General features: G+C 43.7%; 1 protein-coding gene across 4 annotated transcripts in view; it reads left to right on the top strand.

The window, feature by feature from the left end:
• STK10 (serine/threonine kinase 10) overlaps nucleotides 1-11,784 on the top strand; it is a 68,373-nt gene extending 56,589 nt beyond the window's left edge. For 3 of the 4 annotated variants that reach the window (XM_083430732.1, XM_083430734.1, XM_083430733.1), the window contains 8 exons: nucleotides 2,194-2,373; nucleotides 3,060-3,152; nucleotides 3,352-3,481; nucleotides 4,355-4,479; nucleotides 5,417-5,605; nucleotides 6,877-7,002; nucleotides 7,537-7,650; nucleotides 8,662-11,784. In XM_083430732.1, coding sequence (XP_083286858.1) covers nucleotides 2,194-2,373; nucleotides 3,060-3,152; nucleotides 3,352-3,481; nucleotides 4,355-4,479; nucleotides 5,417-5,605; nucleotides 6,877-7,002; nucleotides 7,537-7,650; nucleotides 8,662-8,802 — 1,098 coding nt within the window. In that variant the 3' untranslated portion in view covers nucleotides 8,803-11,784. Of the gene's footprint in view, nucleotides 1-2,193; nucleotides 2,374-3,059; nucleotides 3,153-3,351; nucleotides 3,482-4,354; nucleotides 4,480-5,416; nucleotides 6,394-6,785; nucleotides 7,003-7,536; nucleotides 7,651-8,661 lie in introns of all 4 variants that reach the window. The other variant, XR_014508757.1, reaches the window with a different exon arrangement.
• The last annotated feature ends 7,222 nt before the right edge of the window (nucleotides 11,785-19,006 follow it).

Below are 19,006 nucleotides of genomic sequence, written 5' to 3'. Positions count from 1 at the left end.
TGTTCCTGTATGCCTTCAAATTTTACGGAAATCTTGCGGAATCAAAAATAACGAGGCACTTGCTGAAACTGCAATGCAACACATTCACAGCTATTGTGGCACTCCCCGTATACGTATCCTCATATGCCTACCAGTTTCCCGAACTCTCTCATGCAGGTATTGCACATTTTCATTTCTGCTTAAAAGCGAGGACACATATTTGGGGGCTGGAGTCCCCGTTCTCTGCAGCATGTGTGCTTGTTTCATATTTTAAGTATTGCTAAAGCCAGCTCCTCCTGCCTTTCCCTTCCTAGCCCCACGGCATACAGTTAAAAGAATGGCAAGGGGTGTACAACGGGGGTTGCAAAAGGTTATTAGGCTTTCAAGGATCTGTGCCAGTAGATTGACTGAGACTGACCTTAGGAGACCACAGGTAAACTTTTTTACAGGGCTGAGCTGGGCCCCTGCCAAAATCCCACACACAAGGTGTCTCTAGCAATGTCATGTACTGTGCTCCGTTTAAGGGAACGTCAGACAGTGGCCCCTGTCAAATCCCAGAAAGACCCTGCTAGTCAATGTAGCCAATACTGAACTAGAGTGACTTGGTTCCTTCCCAGCCTTCCTTTAAAGTGGAGTTCAGTACGTCAGTAGCTCTGTCTGCAGCAGTTAAATGTGTGACCCACACAATGCATTTTCGTTAGGACTCTGCTGTGCTTAAGCCTCAGAATGTTTGGAAAATGTTTCCCTTTCTCACCCTTATGTAAGTTAAGATCTCTCTTGGGAAGAAGGCTTTCTGAAGGTGTGAATGGTTTTGGAGGAAGTGCAATAGCTACACAGGCACTGTGGTATGGAAAGTGGGGCGGGGGTGGGGAAATATTTTCTGAACCAGAGGGAGTAGTGCAGAGTTTGCACATGCAGACTGTTCCATTATTGGGTGTTCCTTCAGCCAGCCTCTCACTGAGTTGGTTTAGCCCAAATATTCTTGTAAAATTCTGCCGAAATCCTGCGCGCTGGTTTCAGTCCTGTTGCTGGCAGATATTTCTCCTTCCGTGAGGAAAAGACGGGCGAGCATTCTTTCCTGTTCTGTTTCAGCCACAGCCTGTAAGCAGATGCAGCCATCTCATCTGCTTGCTCCAGCTCATGCCCTCCAGGCATCTCTGCTGCTAAATGTGTCAGAAGGCAGTGCTGCTCAGGAGATCCAGGTGTGTGGCAGGAGAGAACATTGTCACACACACATCCAGCTCCTAGTCTGCTCCCTGCTGTATATATAAGCGAGGGAACTAGAAGGCTACTGCAGCTTGTTTACTATTCTCTTCCGTTTCTGTGAGGTAGTTTACACAGAGTAATATATATATATATATATATATATATATATATATGGCATGCAAAGAAACAATATCAACAATGGAAGCAATTAAAGCAACTCACATTTCTCACAAATTAGCCTTTTTACAAATAATGTTCACAAAACCTTCAGTGTATGAGTTTAATTTTTTAAAAATCGCAATGTCATCTCATAAAACATATTTTTAATCCTTTTCTTGTTGTTGAGAACAGGTATCTTCAGCCTTTTTCATACCTACCGTTTAACCCAAAGATGCATTTGTGGACTCTTTTCTTAATATATTTTCATGGTGGCAGTGGTCCTCCTTGGATCAGGTCACGAACCACTAGTGGGACCCAACCCACGAGATGTAGACCAGTGGTTTAGAAACTCTGGTTTGTTATTCTGGTTTCAAAATAGTGAGGCAAGCTTCCCTAGGCTTATGAATTCCATAGGACAGAGGCCACTACTGAAAGGGCCCTGCCATGGTCTCTCACCAGTTTTATTCCATATATGGGGGGAAAGGACTGCAGCCAAGTGTTAGAGGATTTGCTTTGCATGCAGAATGTCCTAGGTTCAATCTCCAGCATCTCCAGGTAGGTCTGGGAAAGCCCCCTGCCTGAAACGCTGTTGATGTGTGAGGTGCTCATATGTGAAGAGAGACTCCCAGGGACACACTGTCCCCAGGCAATGTGCCTTCAGTATTTAGAACTGCTAATGCTCAGAGATGCAACAAGATTTGGATATGTTCAAAAAAGTTTTAAGGTGGATTCATTTTAAGTTGTGCCTTTGCACTTTGCTTTATTAACTAAATGATGAAAAATACTGACGTAGTCAAATCTCTCAACTAAGTATAAGGAAGCCTGAATGTCCTCTTTGGTCTCGTATAGACAAAGAAGAAATTCTATGACACCGAACTGGAAAATCTGGAACGTCAGCAGAAGCAGCAAATTGAAAAGATGGAGCAGGAGCACACGCTGCGCCGCCGTGAAGAGTCCAAGCGCATCCGTGCTGAGCAGGAACGAGACCTTGTTAAATTTCAGGAGCAGCTGAAGCAAAGGAAGAAGGAGGTGAGAGTCGACGTTGGGCCAAAATCTTGCACAGGGAAATCTTAGATTTCGTTGTTGGCACTGGCCTATCTGAAAGCCCCCTCAGTCCTCTTGCTGTCATTGGCTGAGGTGCTCTCATGTCACAGACGAGCTGTGCAAGGGAAGCTGAGGGCAGAGCACCAAGATTTAGGGGTGCTGAAGAAAGGGAGGAGAGTGAACAGCGAACAGCAAAACAGAAGCTATGCAAATGCACACAGACAGACACCTGCCCATCCTCCATTGTCACAGCTCAGGGGCACATTCCATCCAGGCAAAAGCACTTGAAGAGGTGGGTAGGGGTGCAGCCAGGGCAGGGAGCGTGACCTAGAGATTCCTGAGGGCCAGGTAGAGGCCAAAGGGTCACATTCTGTCCCTGGGCCCTGAGGGTTCCTTACCCTTTTTCTAAATTCACTTGTCTGTAACTATGCTGCCAGGGAAGAATGTAAAAGTAAGAACCACCCAGAAACAAGAGACTTAAGAAACACTAACAGAAAAATAGGTGAGGGTGAAATGAAAGCAAATCAAAGTGATAGCATAATGTCAGCATAAAACTGGAGAATTGAAAGCCAAACCATCAGGTGACACGGCCAACGTGATAAATCACTTTTGCTCAGACTTGTTAGGAAATTGGACCAGTAAGAACTTTTGTTGGTGTCTTTCATTTCAAGCTCAAGAGTGACATTGAGAAGCTTCCACGACAACAGCGCAAGGGGACCATGAAAACAAAGATGGAGGAGTTTGCACAGAGAAAGCAAGTCATGGTAAGCTCTAGAGATATTAAGTCTGCGGTGTGGCCAAGACCCATATGGACACATTTGATTCCCTGCCTCCCAGTTATCAGGATGAGTAAGGCAGGATGAGGAAGCAGAATCATGACACCCATCCTGCTCTCACTCATAAGAAAAGTTTTAGGCATCATACCAATAAGAGCATCTCTTGCTACTGTCCCCTTTCTTCCAGGAGCAAGAGTTTGAAGCCAAACAGGCTGAGGATCTGGAACAGGCCATGAAGAATATCACCACCCAAAATCGGAAGGAGATCTGTGACAAGGAGCGAGAGTGCCTCAACAAAAAACAACAGCTTATGAGAGGTGAGTGGGTGTCGTCGTCCCCCCCCCAAAAAAAAAAGTGGGGAAGAGATTTCTCTAACTTGGTGCCCTCCACATGTTGATGGACTACAGCTCCCATTAGTCAGGCATGCTAGGGCTGATGGGGATGGGATTCAAAACATCTGCAAGACACCAGGCAACTACCCACAAAAGGATAAAATGACAGCAAATTAAATCAGAGGACACCAAGCTCTCTAGATGAAGCAGAAATATGCTTGAAAATTGGCCCCAGAAGCCCCCGGCCACTGGGAAGTGGAGCGGATTTCCGAGCCGGACTGGAGACTGGTTTTTTAATTTTTATTTAGTGTGCGTTGGAAGAGGGGTAGTTTTATACGGCGAGTATATCCCAAACTCTATATTTTAACTGGAAAAGTTGGGGGGTCGTCTTATACGCCCAGTCGTCTTATACACCAGAAAATACGGTATTTGGTTAGGCTGAGGTGGTGGTTGTGCTTGGAAAGGGGAGCGGAGAAATGACTGGATTCTCCAGTGGAGGATGGTCCATCAGCCAGCCTCCACTTTCTTGCCTTCTCTCTGGCAACCAGTCCAGGAAGTGGCATTGCCAGTCATCTTTCTCCTCCTGAATCCCAGTGTTGCCATTGTAGAATTTGGCAGGAAGAAGGATGGGGATACAACTAGAATTGCTTGGCCTGCTCTGCCTGTCTTTGGCTCTGGCTCCATTTGCTGTGGGTCTTGCTGCCTTCTGCCCTACTGCTCCCCATGGGCACCAGCCACCATTGGGAAGTCCCTTTATCTTCTGGAATTGTATGTGATTGACAACTTCTTTGCCTATCCCCCCCCCCCCCCGTGGTAAAGTATGTAATGACTATATGCCATTTTATACCTTTTTCTTAGATCGGGAAGCTACCATCTGGGATCTGGAAGAGCACCACCTACAGGAGAAACACCAGCTTATTAAGCAACAGCTGAAAGACCAGTATTTCCTCCAGAGGCATGAACTGGTCCGGAAACACGAGAAGGTAGCGGAGTTTCAGTCTGATTTATTTTCTTTAATGACTCTAATGCTTCCTACAGATGAGCAAGGCGTGGAGTTGCTGTAAAAGAATTGACCTCAGCAGATTTACAGAAAATGGCCTCCCTGTTGCTGGCTTGCATTGGGTGTGAGTGCTGCATATATTTAACCATAGTCAATGCAGTCAAACATATAAAGTCCAGAGACGGAATAACTATGGTCAATTGTAGGAGTACAGTTTTGTGCTTATAGATTCATAGACTCATAGAATTGTAGAGCTGAATGGAACCCAAAGGATCATCTAGATCAGTATTTCCCAAGCTTGGGTCTCCAGCTGTTTTCTGACTACAATTCCCATAATCCCTGACCACTGATCTGGCTAGCTAGAGATGATGGGAGTTGTAGTCCAAGAACAGCTGAAGACCCAAGATTGGAAAACACTGATGTAGACCAACTCCCAGCAATGCAGGAATCGCAGCGGAAAAATCCCCGACAGATGACAATCCAACCTCTGTTTACAAACCTCCAATGAAGAAGAGTCCACCACTTACTTTAGGCCAGCCTTCAACCATTCTGGTGCCTTCAAATGTTTTGGACTACAACTGTCATCAACCCAGGCCAGCACAGCCTCTCTCTCATGCAATTGGTTTGTTTGTGTGAGTGAGTGTGCTACAATAGAACAAATGTCAAAATATTCTTGCCATAGTGCCTGTTGCATTTCCATCAGTTTTTATCTGACTGAGCCCCTGGAGTAAGCCATGGTGAATCTTCATAGAAGTGGTTTTTTTCTCCTTAAACTAAACCTGCACTATCTTTGTCTGTCCCCTTTGTGGTCTGTTGAATATTACCCTGGGCAAATATCCAATGTCACCATTCGCTTTGACTGTAAACTTTCAACATTTATTGTATTAACTTACCTCCCTGGGCTGCCGTTGCTATTCCAGGAGCGTGAGCAAATGCAACGGTATAACCAGCGAATGATGGAGCAGCTGAAAATTCGGCAGCAGCAAGAGAAAGGCCGTCTCCCCAAAATTCAGAGGAGCGAAGGGAAGACCCGCATGGCCATGTATAAGAAGAGCCTCCATATCAGCTCCAGTGGAAGCGCCTCAGAACAGAGGGAGAAGATAAAACAGGTGAAGGATAGCGCTAGAACCCTTGACGGAAGGATTCGATTTGTTGTGCTTGCATTCATTCATTCATTCATCCATCTATATCACACATATATCTCCAATGAGGTCAAGGTAGCACACACAATTCCCGCCCCCCACTCATTAGTTAACCACCACAACAAACCTGTGAGGTAGGTTAGGCTGAGAGGCAGTGACACTGCATTTGGATTCCTGCAAGCGAGGACTGTTAATCATAGAATTGTAGAGTTGGAAGGGATGACGAGGATCATCTAGTCCAACTCCCTGCAACGCAGGAATCTTTTGCCCAATGTGGAAAGGAGGATTGTAGACTATACATGGAGGGTCCCTTGCTCAACAGCACATACTTCCAGAAGCCACTGGTCTAGGCTGTTGACAGATATTTGCTCAGTTCCATCTGATATCACTGACGTTTTAAGCTCCAATGCTATATAAAGCACAAGTTAATACTGCCAGAAGGTTTCAGACAGTGGGTAGCTCAAGAAACCTTCCTGCAACACTTGTTAATGGTTTCATGGAAGGGTGGGAAGGTCATAGCTATGCCCCCTGTGTTGCTCTGGCACCTGTGGTGCAACTAATACAAGGTGCCGTGCAATCAGATCATATTGTGCTCACACCAACAGATATCAAAGGAGTACATGTATTTGAGGGTCCTACTCTTAGCGCAGAAGCTGAGAGGGGGCATTTCCCTCCGAAAATAGTTCTCACATTGGTGACCCTCCATGTCTTCGTTGTGCAGCATTTTAGCTCCTGGTATATATATATATATAAAGGCAGGGGACGTGGGCGGCGCTGTGGGTAAAACCTCAGCGCCTAGGACTTGCCGATCGCATGGTCGGCGGTTCGAATCCCCGCGGCGGGGTGAGCTCCCGTCATTCAGACCCAACTCCTGCCCACCTAGCAGTTCGAAAGCACCCTTAAGTGCAAGTAGATAAATAGGTACCGCTTTATAGCGGGAAGGTAAACGGCGTTTCTGTGTGCTGTGCTGGTGCTGGCTCGCCAGCTGCAGCTTCGTCACACTGGCCGCATGACCCGGAAGTGTCTCTGGACAGTGCTGGCCCCCGGCCTCTTAAGCGAGATGGGCGTGCAACCCCAGAGTCTGTCACGACTGGGCCGTACGGGCAGGGGTACCTTTACCTTTACCTTTATATATATATAAATGTAGGGAGCCATGTTTAAAATTCCTGCGAACATAGCCTGGTGATTTAAAACCGCAGTGAACGATGGTAATGTTGGGTTGCTCCCTTCTGTTTCAGTTTGCACAGCAGGAGGAAAAAAGGCAGAAAGCTGAGCGACTGCAGCAGCAGCAGAAACATGAGATGCAGACGAAGGATATGAGTGCCCAGTGTGAGAGCAACATGAATGAACTCCAACAGTTACAGGTAACTTAACACCGGCTCAGCTTTAGGTATGCTTGGGCGGGGTGTGGCTCATAGAGAAAAATCTGCCATCCATTCTGAAAAGTTGGTTCATCCTACCTGACAACAATACCCTCCCAGAAATGGAAAATGTACTTCAGTATTTCTTGTTTTTGCTTTTGTCATGTCACGACATTTTGCATCCTATCTTTCCGTAAAGATGGTATATATATGGAGGCTATCTCATTTAATCCTCACAACAACCCTGTGAGGTATGATAGACATGGAGAGAGTGAATTTTCCAAATACTCTCACTGGGGTTTGTGGCTGAGCAGCCTCTAACCATGACATTCATTAGCTCCAAATTGAGTGGAAGCAAAAGGTTTCTGGAATGAGCATAGAATGAGTTGGGATTTTGTTGCTTTTGAAGTAAATCTTGTTCTTTCCTGGTCTTGGAAATTCATGTTGGGTTTATAAATCAAGTCAGCAGGGATGCTGGATTTGATACTGACCTTTTTTGCTCATTTGTTTTTCTTCTGATGTTTTAAATCTGTATAGAATGAGAAGTGCCATCTCTTAGTTGAACATGAGACCCAGAAACTGAAAGCTCTGGATGAAAACCACAATCAGAACTTGAAGGACTGGCGGGATAAGCTGAGGCCACGAAAAAAGGTGACAGCTAAAGAAAGTTGGAATAAAACTTCAAACACCATTAGAGGGGTTTTTGGGGGGTGGGGGTGGGAACGAATCAAAGGTTCAGTATTGAACTTTTGACTTTCAGATCAATTTGCCAAATCAAATACTCTGGGGGAAAATACTTTGTATTCATTGAAATGCTAGCAGTAATTTTTATTCCAGTCTGTATTTCTATTGGATTCAAAATTGGTTTTATATTTGGAAGTGTTTTATATGTTGTTATTGTCTGAAATGCTTCCTAAGTAGCTATTCAGAACCGCAATGAAATAAATAAGCAATTTGGATTTGGAGGAGGCTTGAATTAGGACAACCTATTTCTGAAATGTTACAAGTTTAGGTTTTTGGTTCTCTCCCCCTCTAATTTCATCTAATTTTGTTTCATCTTTGACAACTCATGTACATAAGCCAGGGTTGGGGAACCTCCACCCCATGGGCCAAATTTGGCCTGCCAGATCATTTTTGGGAAGCTGCACTCACCCTCCACCTGACATCATACCTGATGAGTGCATGGCTGCATGCCTTGCTTGAGAAGGGGGAAGTGGCTTCCATTCCATGGAAACTCTTCCCTTCTAATGCTGCTCTTTGAACCCCCCCCCCAATTGGAGATTCAAAGAGTAGCATGGAGCAGCCCCAATTTTCAGAGGGTTAAGGAGTAACGAGGGTTAAGGAGTAATGAGGAAAAGGGCTTTTGAATTGCCATTTGTAAACAGTCCTGCACTGCTCTTTAAACCTCAGATTTTCAGAGATGTAAGGAGCAGCATGGGGATGTTTGCAAATGGCTATTAAACAGGGGCATCAAAGTGCAGCATCATGTCACATCACTATGATGTCTGCCAGGTCTTGGGAGATTAAGATCTGGCCCCTCCTGGCCAGAAGGTTTTCCCCATCCCTGATGTAAACTGACAGGAATCCAGGTGGCTGAGAACAGTGAAGTGATTACAGCTTGAAGCTTTTCTCCAACTGAGCTCATTTCTCTTCGCATTTCAGGCTTTGGAAGATGAACTGAATCAGAAGAAGCGAGAGCAAGAAATGTTCTTCAAACTCAGTGATGAGACCGATGGTCAGCCTTCAAGGTCGCCAAACAAGCCTGCCAAATTTGTCCCATTCAGTTCTGCAGAGGCTTCATAACCCTTGGATTAGTGGACAGAAAGGCAATCCCTGCCTTTGTCCACAGAGAAGTTGACCCAAAGGACTGTCAGGGCTCCCTTTTCTCCTGCGCCAACTCTGATTTCCTCTCTTGTCTGAGACAACCAATGTGGCCTGAGGTCTGTTCCCCTAGAGATGAGACAGCTTCCCATTCATGTGGCCCTGGCTGGTGCTGACCAGCTACACTTGGAGAGTTGTGGCTGAGCTTCAGAGAGTAGAGCTAATGGGGTTGTGTGCAGAGTTCACACTGCTTGCTGATCCCATTGCCCAGACCTTGGGCAGTTTTCTCTCTTAACCATCTGTTGAAGGGATGAATGTTGGTGACCTAAAAGATTGTTGATGGCTGTTAAGTGCTGCTGATAAACTTGCCTGTTTAATTTTCTAACTAGTTCTCCTGTTAGGCCCAAGTTGCTATGTCTGTCAGTGGATCTCACTTAACCTTTTAGTCTTAATGGTCGAACCATTTACTGCCTTGAAGCACTGGGAGTTCAACTTCACAGCTTACAAAAGACAACGAGAAATTGTTAGCTTTTATTGTGGCCTCCATCTTTCTCAGTTAAACAAAGGGCTTCTCCTCCTCTCCTCCTAGGGCATAGAATCTAGGCTTTCCCATTGAAACTCATCAGTTCCTCAGCTTGTTTTGAAGTGACCCAGCACACCACCCTGGTAACGTGTGAGACAATTTCTGCCCTTTCTCAAAGACTTACCACAACCTGAAACATACAAGTGGAGTGTTTAAATCAAATCAGTCCCGAGTCAAAGGCTGACCACAAAGGCAATGAGAAGCTTATGATCCAGCTTAGAGTGCAATTCAACAGTTGTGAAGGCTGCATATACATGGCCAGCTGTGGAAATTGCTGCCCAGTTTTGGAATGTTTAACTTTGCACACCTGCCCCAATTAATAAGCCGTGCAGAGGCCCACACAGTTCAGATCCTAAAATGGTGGGTAACATAAAGGTCTGGTCTTTGCTCTTCACTTTCCCCTCCTCTTCCATTGTGAGGCAATGGGTTTCTTCAACCTGTGTTCATCAACAGGGAGTTCTGTCTCTCCTGTCTCCATTTCTTTCCCCAGCCCAATTGGTCCAGAAGGCAAAGCTTGTGCTCAGGTTATGGCAAGAGCTAATGGCTGCTCTTTCCAATATATTAAAAAGAAGAAAAGTGCAAATGCCTTGTAGCAGCAAGTTTACAACTGCCCTAAGGTTAAAGGCATCTTGTTTCGCATCATCTCATGTGAGTTTCATAGGACATCAGTTGCTAGCTTTTAGTTTTTGTTTTTTAAGGTCTACTGTATAAACTATTGGGTGTGCTGTGATTTGAGAACATGATGTTGGCCTAAACCATCATTTTGGCCAGTGTGTATCCCTTTGCTGCTACTTTTGAGTTTATAGCAAGCCAGAATGATCCAGGTAAGCGGAGCCCCATATAGCAGAATAGAATTTGATACATTTGAAATGCTGAAGATAATCAGCATGTCATTATCTTTAAGTCTTCCAAAGGCTGTTTTTAAACCAAAGATGTGTTATTTTCCCCTCACACCTTGCTCACTCCCCATTTCACTATTAAAATACATATTTCAGGAAATGACAAGGCTTTATCAGTTTGGCCAATTTGCATTTCCCTAGACATTAAATCTATATTGATGCTTTGCACAGTGCAATTCACATAATCCTCTATCTGGGTCAGCTGTTTGTGGTAAATGTTTAAATTTGGTACTTCATTCAAACAAAGTCTTCACACTTCATTGGTACTTCATTCAAACAAAGTCTTCACAGTTCATTGTGCCGTCTCAAAGCACTTAGGTTGGCAAAATGCTCCAGTGTTCCTTTTTGTGTATCACTCAGGACTTTTCCAGCACTAGCTCTGTATAGGAAATAATGCTTTTCTTTCACTGTCTTCCTATAAAGCCATGTTGCTGCTGATGTGATTTCTGTTCTCGGAGTTAATTTGCTGGAATGGAAACAGAGGTCTAGCAAATGCATTGGCTGCTGCCAGATTGCAGTTTCACTGTCTTGTTTAAGAGACTCCATATTCTGGATATTTTAGAGGCTAGAAAATGTGCACCCAGAAACCATGGGGTTACTGTCCTGTTCTAAATAATTGTGTTTTGAGATACTGTCTGGTGAGACTGAGAGAAACTGGAACAGAGCCTGTGAATGGGTTGTGTTCTGAAAACTCAAAGATCCTAATTTTCTCCAAACCTGATAGCCAGTTTCTGTTCTAACTTTATGTTGCAAGTTTTTGATAGTTTGCATTGTGCACAGGCTTGTGTATGTTGTGGACACACCCACATGCAGCTCAATCTCCGTATAAGTCAGCCAGTAGTTCATCTAATTGTCCTCATCCTTGTCCAAGAAATCAAACAAGAGTTGCTGATTTTAATACTGCTGCAAGTTTGTGTGTGCTTATCTTTCTTTGTGTGCCAGTCTGGTCTTGACTGCTACCAAGCGCTGCTGTAATTTTACAAAAGTGCAATATTTACCTCGTGCGGTGTTGCAAGGATGTCCTGCTCCTTTTGTGGCAAGAAAGTGTCACTTTTCTTTATTTTTCTCTTTCCCCTAACCCAAACAAAACCAACTTTTTCTTTCTCTTCTTTGGCATAAAACTACAACATTTTTTACATGGGGGGACCTGATTCTTCTATCCAAAAGGGTTTTCTTTTTGGGGGAAACCACTATGATGTAAATAATCGAATAAAAACGTTACCACGGTGAGCGCCTGCATTTGCGTCCTGAACACTTGTACTTGTTGCCTGTGGGTTTTGGTCAGCAGTGCTGACTTGTATTTGTACATAAATTTGGCTTGAGCGTAATGGAATTTGATTCCTGCTTACCGAGATTCAAATCACCCCACAATCAACAGCTTTTGGGCTCAGAACCAAACAAACTTTTCTTAAAATATATATTGTCTCATTTTGAGAATGTGTGCATTGAAATGTGTTGGCAATAAAGCTATTAATTCTCAAAGCTAGCTGTGACCAGCTGGAGCTGTTTTTAATTTTCTGCTGCTAAACATCCAAGAATAGCTAAAGGGTGACACTGTTCGGTGAAGAGGGAGACCTGCACTTACCATCAGCTGTCACATCATCTCCCATTTTGAATCTGTTGCCCTTCTGTTTTGATATGAGCAATTATTGAGCACCTACAGCGCCTATAAAAGCATGTGCAAAGTCTTGGGATGAAGACCCCCGTATAGTCCCCTAGCCATTTATTATACAGTACATGTGCTAGATAGTGTTTTCATGTGGAAATTGCCATTGATGGGTCAGTCATCTTTGCTGAGTAGGGGTTCCACAATTCCCTCAATGCGATGGAGTTGCTGGGAATTACATGACATCGTTTTTAAAATTCTGCACATACAGAGGGAATATTGTGTTGAATATTGCGCTTTTGAGGTCAAAGAAACCAATAGATGCTGTTGTCATGGCCCTCAAGTGGATTGTAATTGATCAGCAAGCACAGATGTTGTCATGACTAGCCCTGAAGTTTAGTAAACATTGTTTATTATAAGTAGGAACCAGTTGTTCTAGGAGACCTTACATTTAAGAAAATGGTACTTAAAATGCACACATGTACTGAAATACATGGAAATGGTAAATTACAGTTTCTTCCATTACATATTACATGGTGCAGAAGACACAGATTCACATATTGTGCTATTTTACAACTTCGGCTCCAGATACCCACAGTTTCTCTCTGTTTTTGAGCTCCAGTCCTCTTCCTGGAGCTTGAGGAAACCAAGTGAGATAAAAAAGAGACTGTCAATCAAGTGTCGTCTCTCTCCGCCGCGCCCCCCCCCCCATATACACACACGTGAGCAAAACCATTTGTTGTTGGGCTGGCTAGCTGTTGTATGATCTGTCACAGGTCACCAGCTCTGATCCATGCTCTGGGCAATGCTGGATTTTGGCATCATTGTTGGCCCTTGTGGAAAGATAACTGCCAAGGTAGGAAAGGTGGTTGACATTTTCCAACGTTACACCATTAAGTTGGATTTGTGGCCCTGCAGAGGGGTTGTTGGGTGCTTGTTGGTGCAGCACTTTGGGAGCCAGTGTGGTGTAGTGGTTCAGAGCGGTGGACTCGTGATCTGGTGAACCGGGTTCGCGTCTGCTCCTCCACATGCAGCTGCTGGGTGACCCTGGGCCAGTCACACTTCTTTGAAGTCTCTCAGCCCCACTCACCTCACAGAGTGTTTGTTGTGGGGGAGGAAGGGAAAGGAGAATGTTAGCCGCTTTGAGACTCCTTCGGGTAGTGCTAAAGCGGGATATCAAATCCAAACTCCTCCTCCTCCTCCTCCTCCTCCTCCTCCTCCTCCTCCTCCTCCTCCCCTTCTTCTTCTTCTTCTTCTTCTTCTTCTTCTTCTTCTTCTTCTTTGGATGTTGAGCGATGGGCCCATGAGTGTGTGGTGAGGCACCTATGCACATGCTTACAGGCACAAGAATTGGCCCAGATAGTTATTCTGCTATGCCACCACCATGCAGGAAAATGTGGCATTTCCAGGTGACAAATTCCAGAAGGTGTTTTCTGTAACCAATAAAAAGTCTTCTTGTAACGTAAGGCTAACAAGTGGTGTAAGTTTCTATGGGCTAAATAAAGCCCATTAAATGTGTGGTCTCTTAAACTGATATGTACATATAGAGAGGTGGGGGGAGGTTTATGTCTGGGGCAACAGGAACAGATGGCAGCAGATGTATCCTATTTCTGTGCAGAGAGAAAATGAAAACAAGATCCAATCAGGGTGGAAGTCTTTCCAACTGATACGCTGAAAGCCAGTATACGGGTAGAATCCAGTACATGAGAGCAAGTCAGATATTAAACTATCTTGTCATATAGCTTGATACAACAGCAAGTCATTATGGGCTGGCTTAAAGCTCTGGCTGTTGTGGGATAGTCATGGCAGGACACTAAATATCCTGGCAACAGAGCTAGAGCAATGCTGTGATGTGTTGAACACAACTCGGTGATCATTCTGTTTGCTGCATGTGCAGACTTCTCTGAATTTTGACTATTTTATACTGTTCCCTTGCCCAGAGCAAAATATGCATGATGCACCTACTGGCAGAAACTGGCTTTAGGTCACACAAGTCTAATTCTTTCCTGATGCATAAGTAGTCAATGTATATTCCTGGAGCCTAAAATCTGGTGTTTAAAAGGAGGTGTATGGCCACCAGTTTTAGACCGTAATCTTTTAAAGGTAGGCAGATGTTTTGATGCGATATGTACTAGAAATAAAAGACAACACAATTATCCAGTAGTCTAACTATTAACTCAATCTATAGCCTAAGTAGGATAAAACAGTAAAACGGTTTTTCCGGGGGTGGGGGGGCCTTAACTGGGGAACAGAGGATTATAATACATCATTTAGTAGGCCCAAGTTTATGGGTGGGCTGAGAGCAACAGCTTAAAAAATGAAGCAGGGAGAATCTCTTTCCATAATAGTATTAGAATTCCAGACCTGATGGAAGGGAATAATTAAGTTGATTTTAATATTCTATTGCTAATCAGGCTGCTATTAAAAACAAGGTGTGCAGAACACTCAGGCTATTTGTAGCATTTCTTTAGCAGCACCTTTCTCCTTGCTGCCCCCCCCCCCACAAATCCAGTTCCCCCCCCAAACAGAATCTTAAGCACCTGATTTAATTACCAGGGCTTTGTGAGAGCAGCTGATGGAGAATCTCACTGGGGAAAACAACCTGGGCACACCTGCATCCATTTTGAAATCAGCTGGTAGAGGTGGCTTCTCTTTACCTCTGAAACTAAAGCATAGTTTGGTGGCTTGCTGAATATGAGATGCACAAACAAACAAAAGGTAAGGGCTTTCACTCCATAACCCTCTGTTGCCATTCTTTGTGGAAACTTGTAGCACCCTGCTCAATGGAAGATTCTGAAGTTCAGGCACCCTTTGTGACTAGTCCTATAACTACACTCCCTGGACTCAAAAGCTTGCTTCCTATTTTGTGGCATTTTGGGTGGTAATAATAGATTTTGGAATTGCTCAGAATTGAAGAGGCAGTTAAACCCGTAGCCATGCATGCTAAGGTGACTTGGCTCTTCCTTTGCTTAGTGCAGGGATAGGCAAACTAAGGCCCGGGGGCCGGATGCGGCCCAATCGCCTTCTCAATCCGGCCTGCGGATGGGACGGAATCAGCGTGCTTTTACATGAGTAGAAGGTGTCCTTTTATTTAAAATGCATCTCTGGGTTATTTGTGGGGCATAGGAATTCATTCATTTATTCCCCCCCCAAAAAATTAGTCCAGCCCACCACATGGTCTGAGTACGGTAGACAAGCCCATGGCTGAAAAAGATTGCTGACCCCTGGCTTAGCGTATGGGGTGGTTTCTCTCTGGTGAAAGCTTATTTATTGGGCGTCGAGCAGAGGGATGGGTAAATAGCACCAAGGAAATACCATTGTTCCTGCTGTGAAGTAAGTAGCAGCATTTCATTCCTGCTCCACTACACCACTGATATCAGTCCAAGTTTCATCCACAGTGTAATAATAACAAAGAGTGACTTCAGACATCACAGGAGATGCAAATTAATTTTTTTCTGGTGTGAGCACTCTTGATCCTTTTGTATAAAGTTGCATTTTTAAATGCCTTAAGCCATGAGCTAACTGCTATTGGAAATAAGATGTAAAAGCGCTTTCTAACTGCATCCCAGTTTATGGCATTGCTAATAAGAATGCAGGAATAAGAGTCTTGATTCCTGCACTGCAGGGGGTTGCAGTCAATGAGCCTCAGGGTTGCTTCTAACTCTACAATTCTATGATTCTATTAGACCAGTTCTGCCCCCTTCAGTGTTAGCCTTTACTGAATTACATATTTAATTGCTGCAGCCTGATAATGTGCATTTCTTCAATGTGTCCATTAGAGGGCACCACATTAAAACATTGGGCTCGACTTAAAGTTTTGAGAGATGTTCCTGTAATAATCTGATTTATACTTACGGTAAACGTCATCAATAAATGGTGTGTTTTAAGGGTTTGTTGTTTTTTAATGTTTTGAGGAATTTGTTGAGATAGGGCAGTTTGATGTGAATATATGAGCAGGGACTAGCAAAAGGATTGACCAGTTGTATTGCTGCAGGAATGTTAAATGTTGGTATCCTAGCACTTTAACTATGACATCACCCCATTCCTTCAGAGGCCAGCATTATGAAGTCAACAGCAAGGGCATTGCAACTTTCCAGTTTAAAGATTCTGGAAAGATTCCCAGTGGTGGTGTGAAGTGAGCCACACAAAGCTGTTATTTAAGCACAGTGGACACCCAAAAGGAAAAAGGGGGAAATAAAGGTGAGGGGAAATAGAAATGAGGATTATTCAAAAGGACTTGGTGAAGTAAAGAATTCAAGCAAGCCCATTGAGACCTAAGCAAGTTTAAGCTTTACTTTGTTGTTAACCTGGTTACACAGAGGGAAAAACACCAGCAACCCTATACAGGAGTTTGTGTGTGTAAAAAAAAACAGCAGGTGGCAGAAATGACTAGGTTTGTCTGCCTAAGAATCTGGAATGTGTATTCTGAAATTAGAATTTAGCTCCTAATTTGAGGATTTCCTGAATGATAACTATGTCCATACCTGTCTGATGAGGTGATTTGAGGGGATTCAATACTCAGCTTTGCTTCCCTTCAGAAATGACGATTGATGCCCTTTCCCCATTTCTCGTACTATTCTCTCCCTGAGGGCTGGTGAAAAAGAACTGTCTCCATAGGCCTGTTTTGCTCAGTGATGGAGAGCTGGGGAACCTGTGATCCACTGGATTTTGTTGAACTAAAGCTCCCATCATGCTTAGCCAATCCCCATGGTGGTTGGGACAGTTGGCAACTGCAGCCCAACAAGAACAGGAGGGCCAGAGTTTTCCTCTCTTTGAGGGGGTAGAGTGTGGAATAATGCTAAAGAGAGAGACTGACTGATGCTACCAGAAAATTACAAGGTACACATGTAGCTGAAGTGTAGTCCCTATGACAGGCTTTTACAGTCACTTGCATATGAGGACACTTTAATGGAAAAGCGGCTAAGGTTGGTTTGGTTTTTTTAAGTGTCTAGGAAGCCTCTGACTAGATAATTTAAGCTGAGATTTTATGACAACTTGAGAATGTTAAAGCCAGTCTCACGAGTTATCTTAGACTAGCTTTTTCTCAGGTATGGGGTTATGGTTGGGCACACTACCTTGCTTACTGCAAAGGGTCATCATTTTGTGGTCCCTGTTGCCTTGTTCTTTATGAAATAACAGTCATCCAGGAGCACTTTTCTTTCAACAGTGATAGAATAAGGTTACCAGACGTCCCCGTTTCCCGGGGACAGTCACCAGATTTACAAATCAGTCCCCATACAAAATCCATTGAAGTTGAAAAGTGTCCCCGGATTCATTGAAAAAAATCTGGTAGCCTTATGGTAACATCTTGCGAAACTATTATCAATACAATAATAGGCAAGTAAAATGGATTGTTTATTTATTTGTTTATCTCCCACCTTATTTTCCAGGGCAGCAAACAAAGCTGAAAACACAATATTTAAAACCAACATATCTCACCTACTTTTGCTAACAGTTATAAGACGCCCAAGATTACTATATAAGAATAGCAACAGCAGTCAAAACTGGAGCAGCATTGAGCAAGCCATAAAACAAACGATTATACCCAAAACCTTTTTGAAATATGTTTTTGCCCCCTCCCCTGCCCATACAACACTGCATTAGTATTAAGCAATTTTCATGCAAAACAAAAAAATGAATGCACGTGAATTTTGACAGGCAGTGGGAACATCCTAATTCCTGTACCATATACCCTGGAGTCTAGGTGCTTGTTAACATAAATACTGGAGGCATATGACGGTACTGATACACACGGATGCTTTCCACCCCTGTTGGAAGACCTAACAAATAAAATCTCATCCAGATTAATCAGCACTGTGAGGCATTCTGATGCTTAAGTGCTTTCCCATTGATCTTTGGCTTTATCTTGGCCTCACGCCAGTTTTCTTGTAAGTGGTGCACTGGAGTGGCTTTGTGATGGAGGACAGAGATATGCAAGGGGAATTTATTTTAACAAGCTGCTGCGAGGATAAACATTATTAATCTCAATTAATATTAAAACAAACCAAGGGACTGCCGACTACATGTTGGTCACCAAAAGAAGGCTAAAGGCATGTGTGAGTGAGTTTGTGTGGTATTAAACTATAGAGAGAGAGAGGTAGATTGATCTTACGCTTTTGTTCTTAACGCTTATTCCCTACTGGAATAAGCTGCCTAAGGGTGTTGTGGATTCTCCAAAAGCTGTTGCAAAACTGGTCAGGTTTCATAGAAACAAATGTTAAAAACAGTGATTTCTTCATAATGGCAGAAACACAACTAAATACCCAGTGTCTATAATCAGCTATTTTACACTTCAGAAGCTTTTACCTAGGTGCAATTAACATGTTCGTTTAATTAATTAATGAATACCCTGTGTTGAAAGGATATAGTTATGGATGAGTGTGCAGGTGGTATGAAAATTGGGAAAACTAAAAATACATTGAACAAAATGGTGCATATTTTGTTTCATAAGAACAAAGTACTGCATACTGTTAACACCCTTAATTCTTAGCTAAGCCGTTGAGAATGAAAGTCCAAATGTATGTCTTCCAGGTTTTAGTGAAACCATATTTTTCCTTTGTTAGGTCTCCCGTATCCTGCAGAAAGAGTTGTGTAGGACACAGGAATTTATGGTACAGCGTTATTGGCTGATAGAGTTGCCAGGTTCTCATCTGGAGATGATGATGACGACTGTAAAATAGGTTCTCTTCCTTTTTGCTTCATTTATGCTGCAATCTTATGCACACTTACTAAGAAGTAAATTTCATTGAAATTCATGGGATTTACCTCTGAGTAAACATGCTCAGGGGGTCTGCTGTTAAATTCCCTTGCATTTGCATCGGAATAAAGCACTGATTGCAGTGTTGCTTTAGGCCAGGGTGAGGACTCTGGGCTTCCAGATATTGCTGGACTAAATTTCCATAATCCCCGGTACAATTGCCCATGCAGACTGGAGCTGATGGGAGCTATGGCTCAACAACCTGTGGAGGGGCACCAGGTTCCCTATCCCCAGCTGAGGCCATTTCAGAAAGTACAAGGTACTCTGATTGGCTTCTCTCACCTCTCCAGATCTCAAGAGTAGGCCATCTGTCTCCTATTCAGCCATCAGGTAGACTGAAC

Source organism: Podarcis tiliguerta (assembly GCF_965153285.1).
Source record: "Podarcis tiliguerta genome assembly, chromosome: 2".
NCBI classification, from domain to species: Eukaryota; Metazoa; Chordata; class Lepidosauria; order Squamata; family Lacertidae; genus Podarcis; species Podarcis tiliguerta.
Note: the sequence above shows the minus strand (reverse complement) of the source record. Positions and strands in the feature narration are given on the sequence as shown.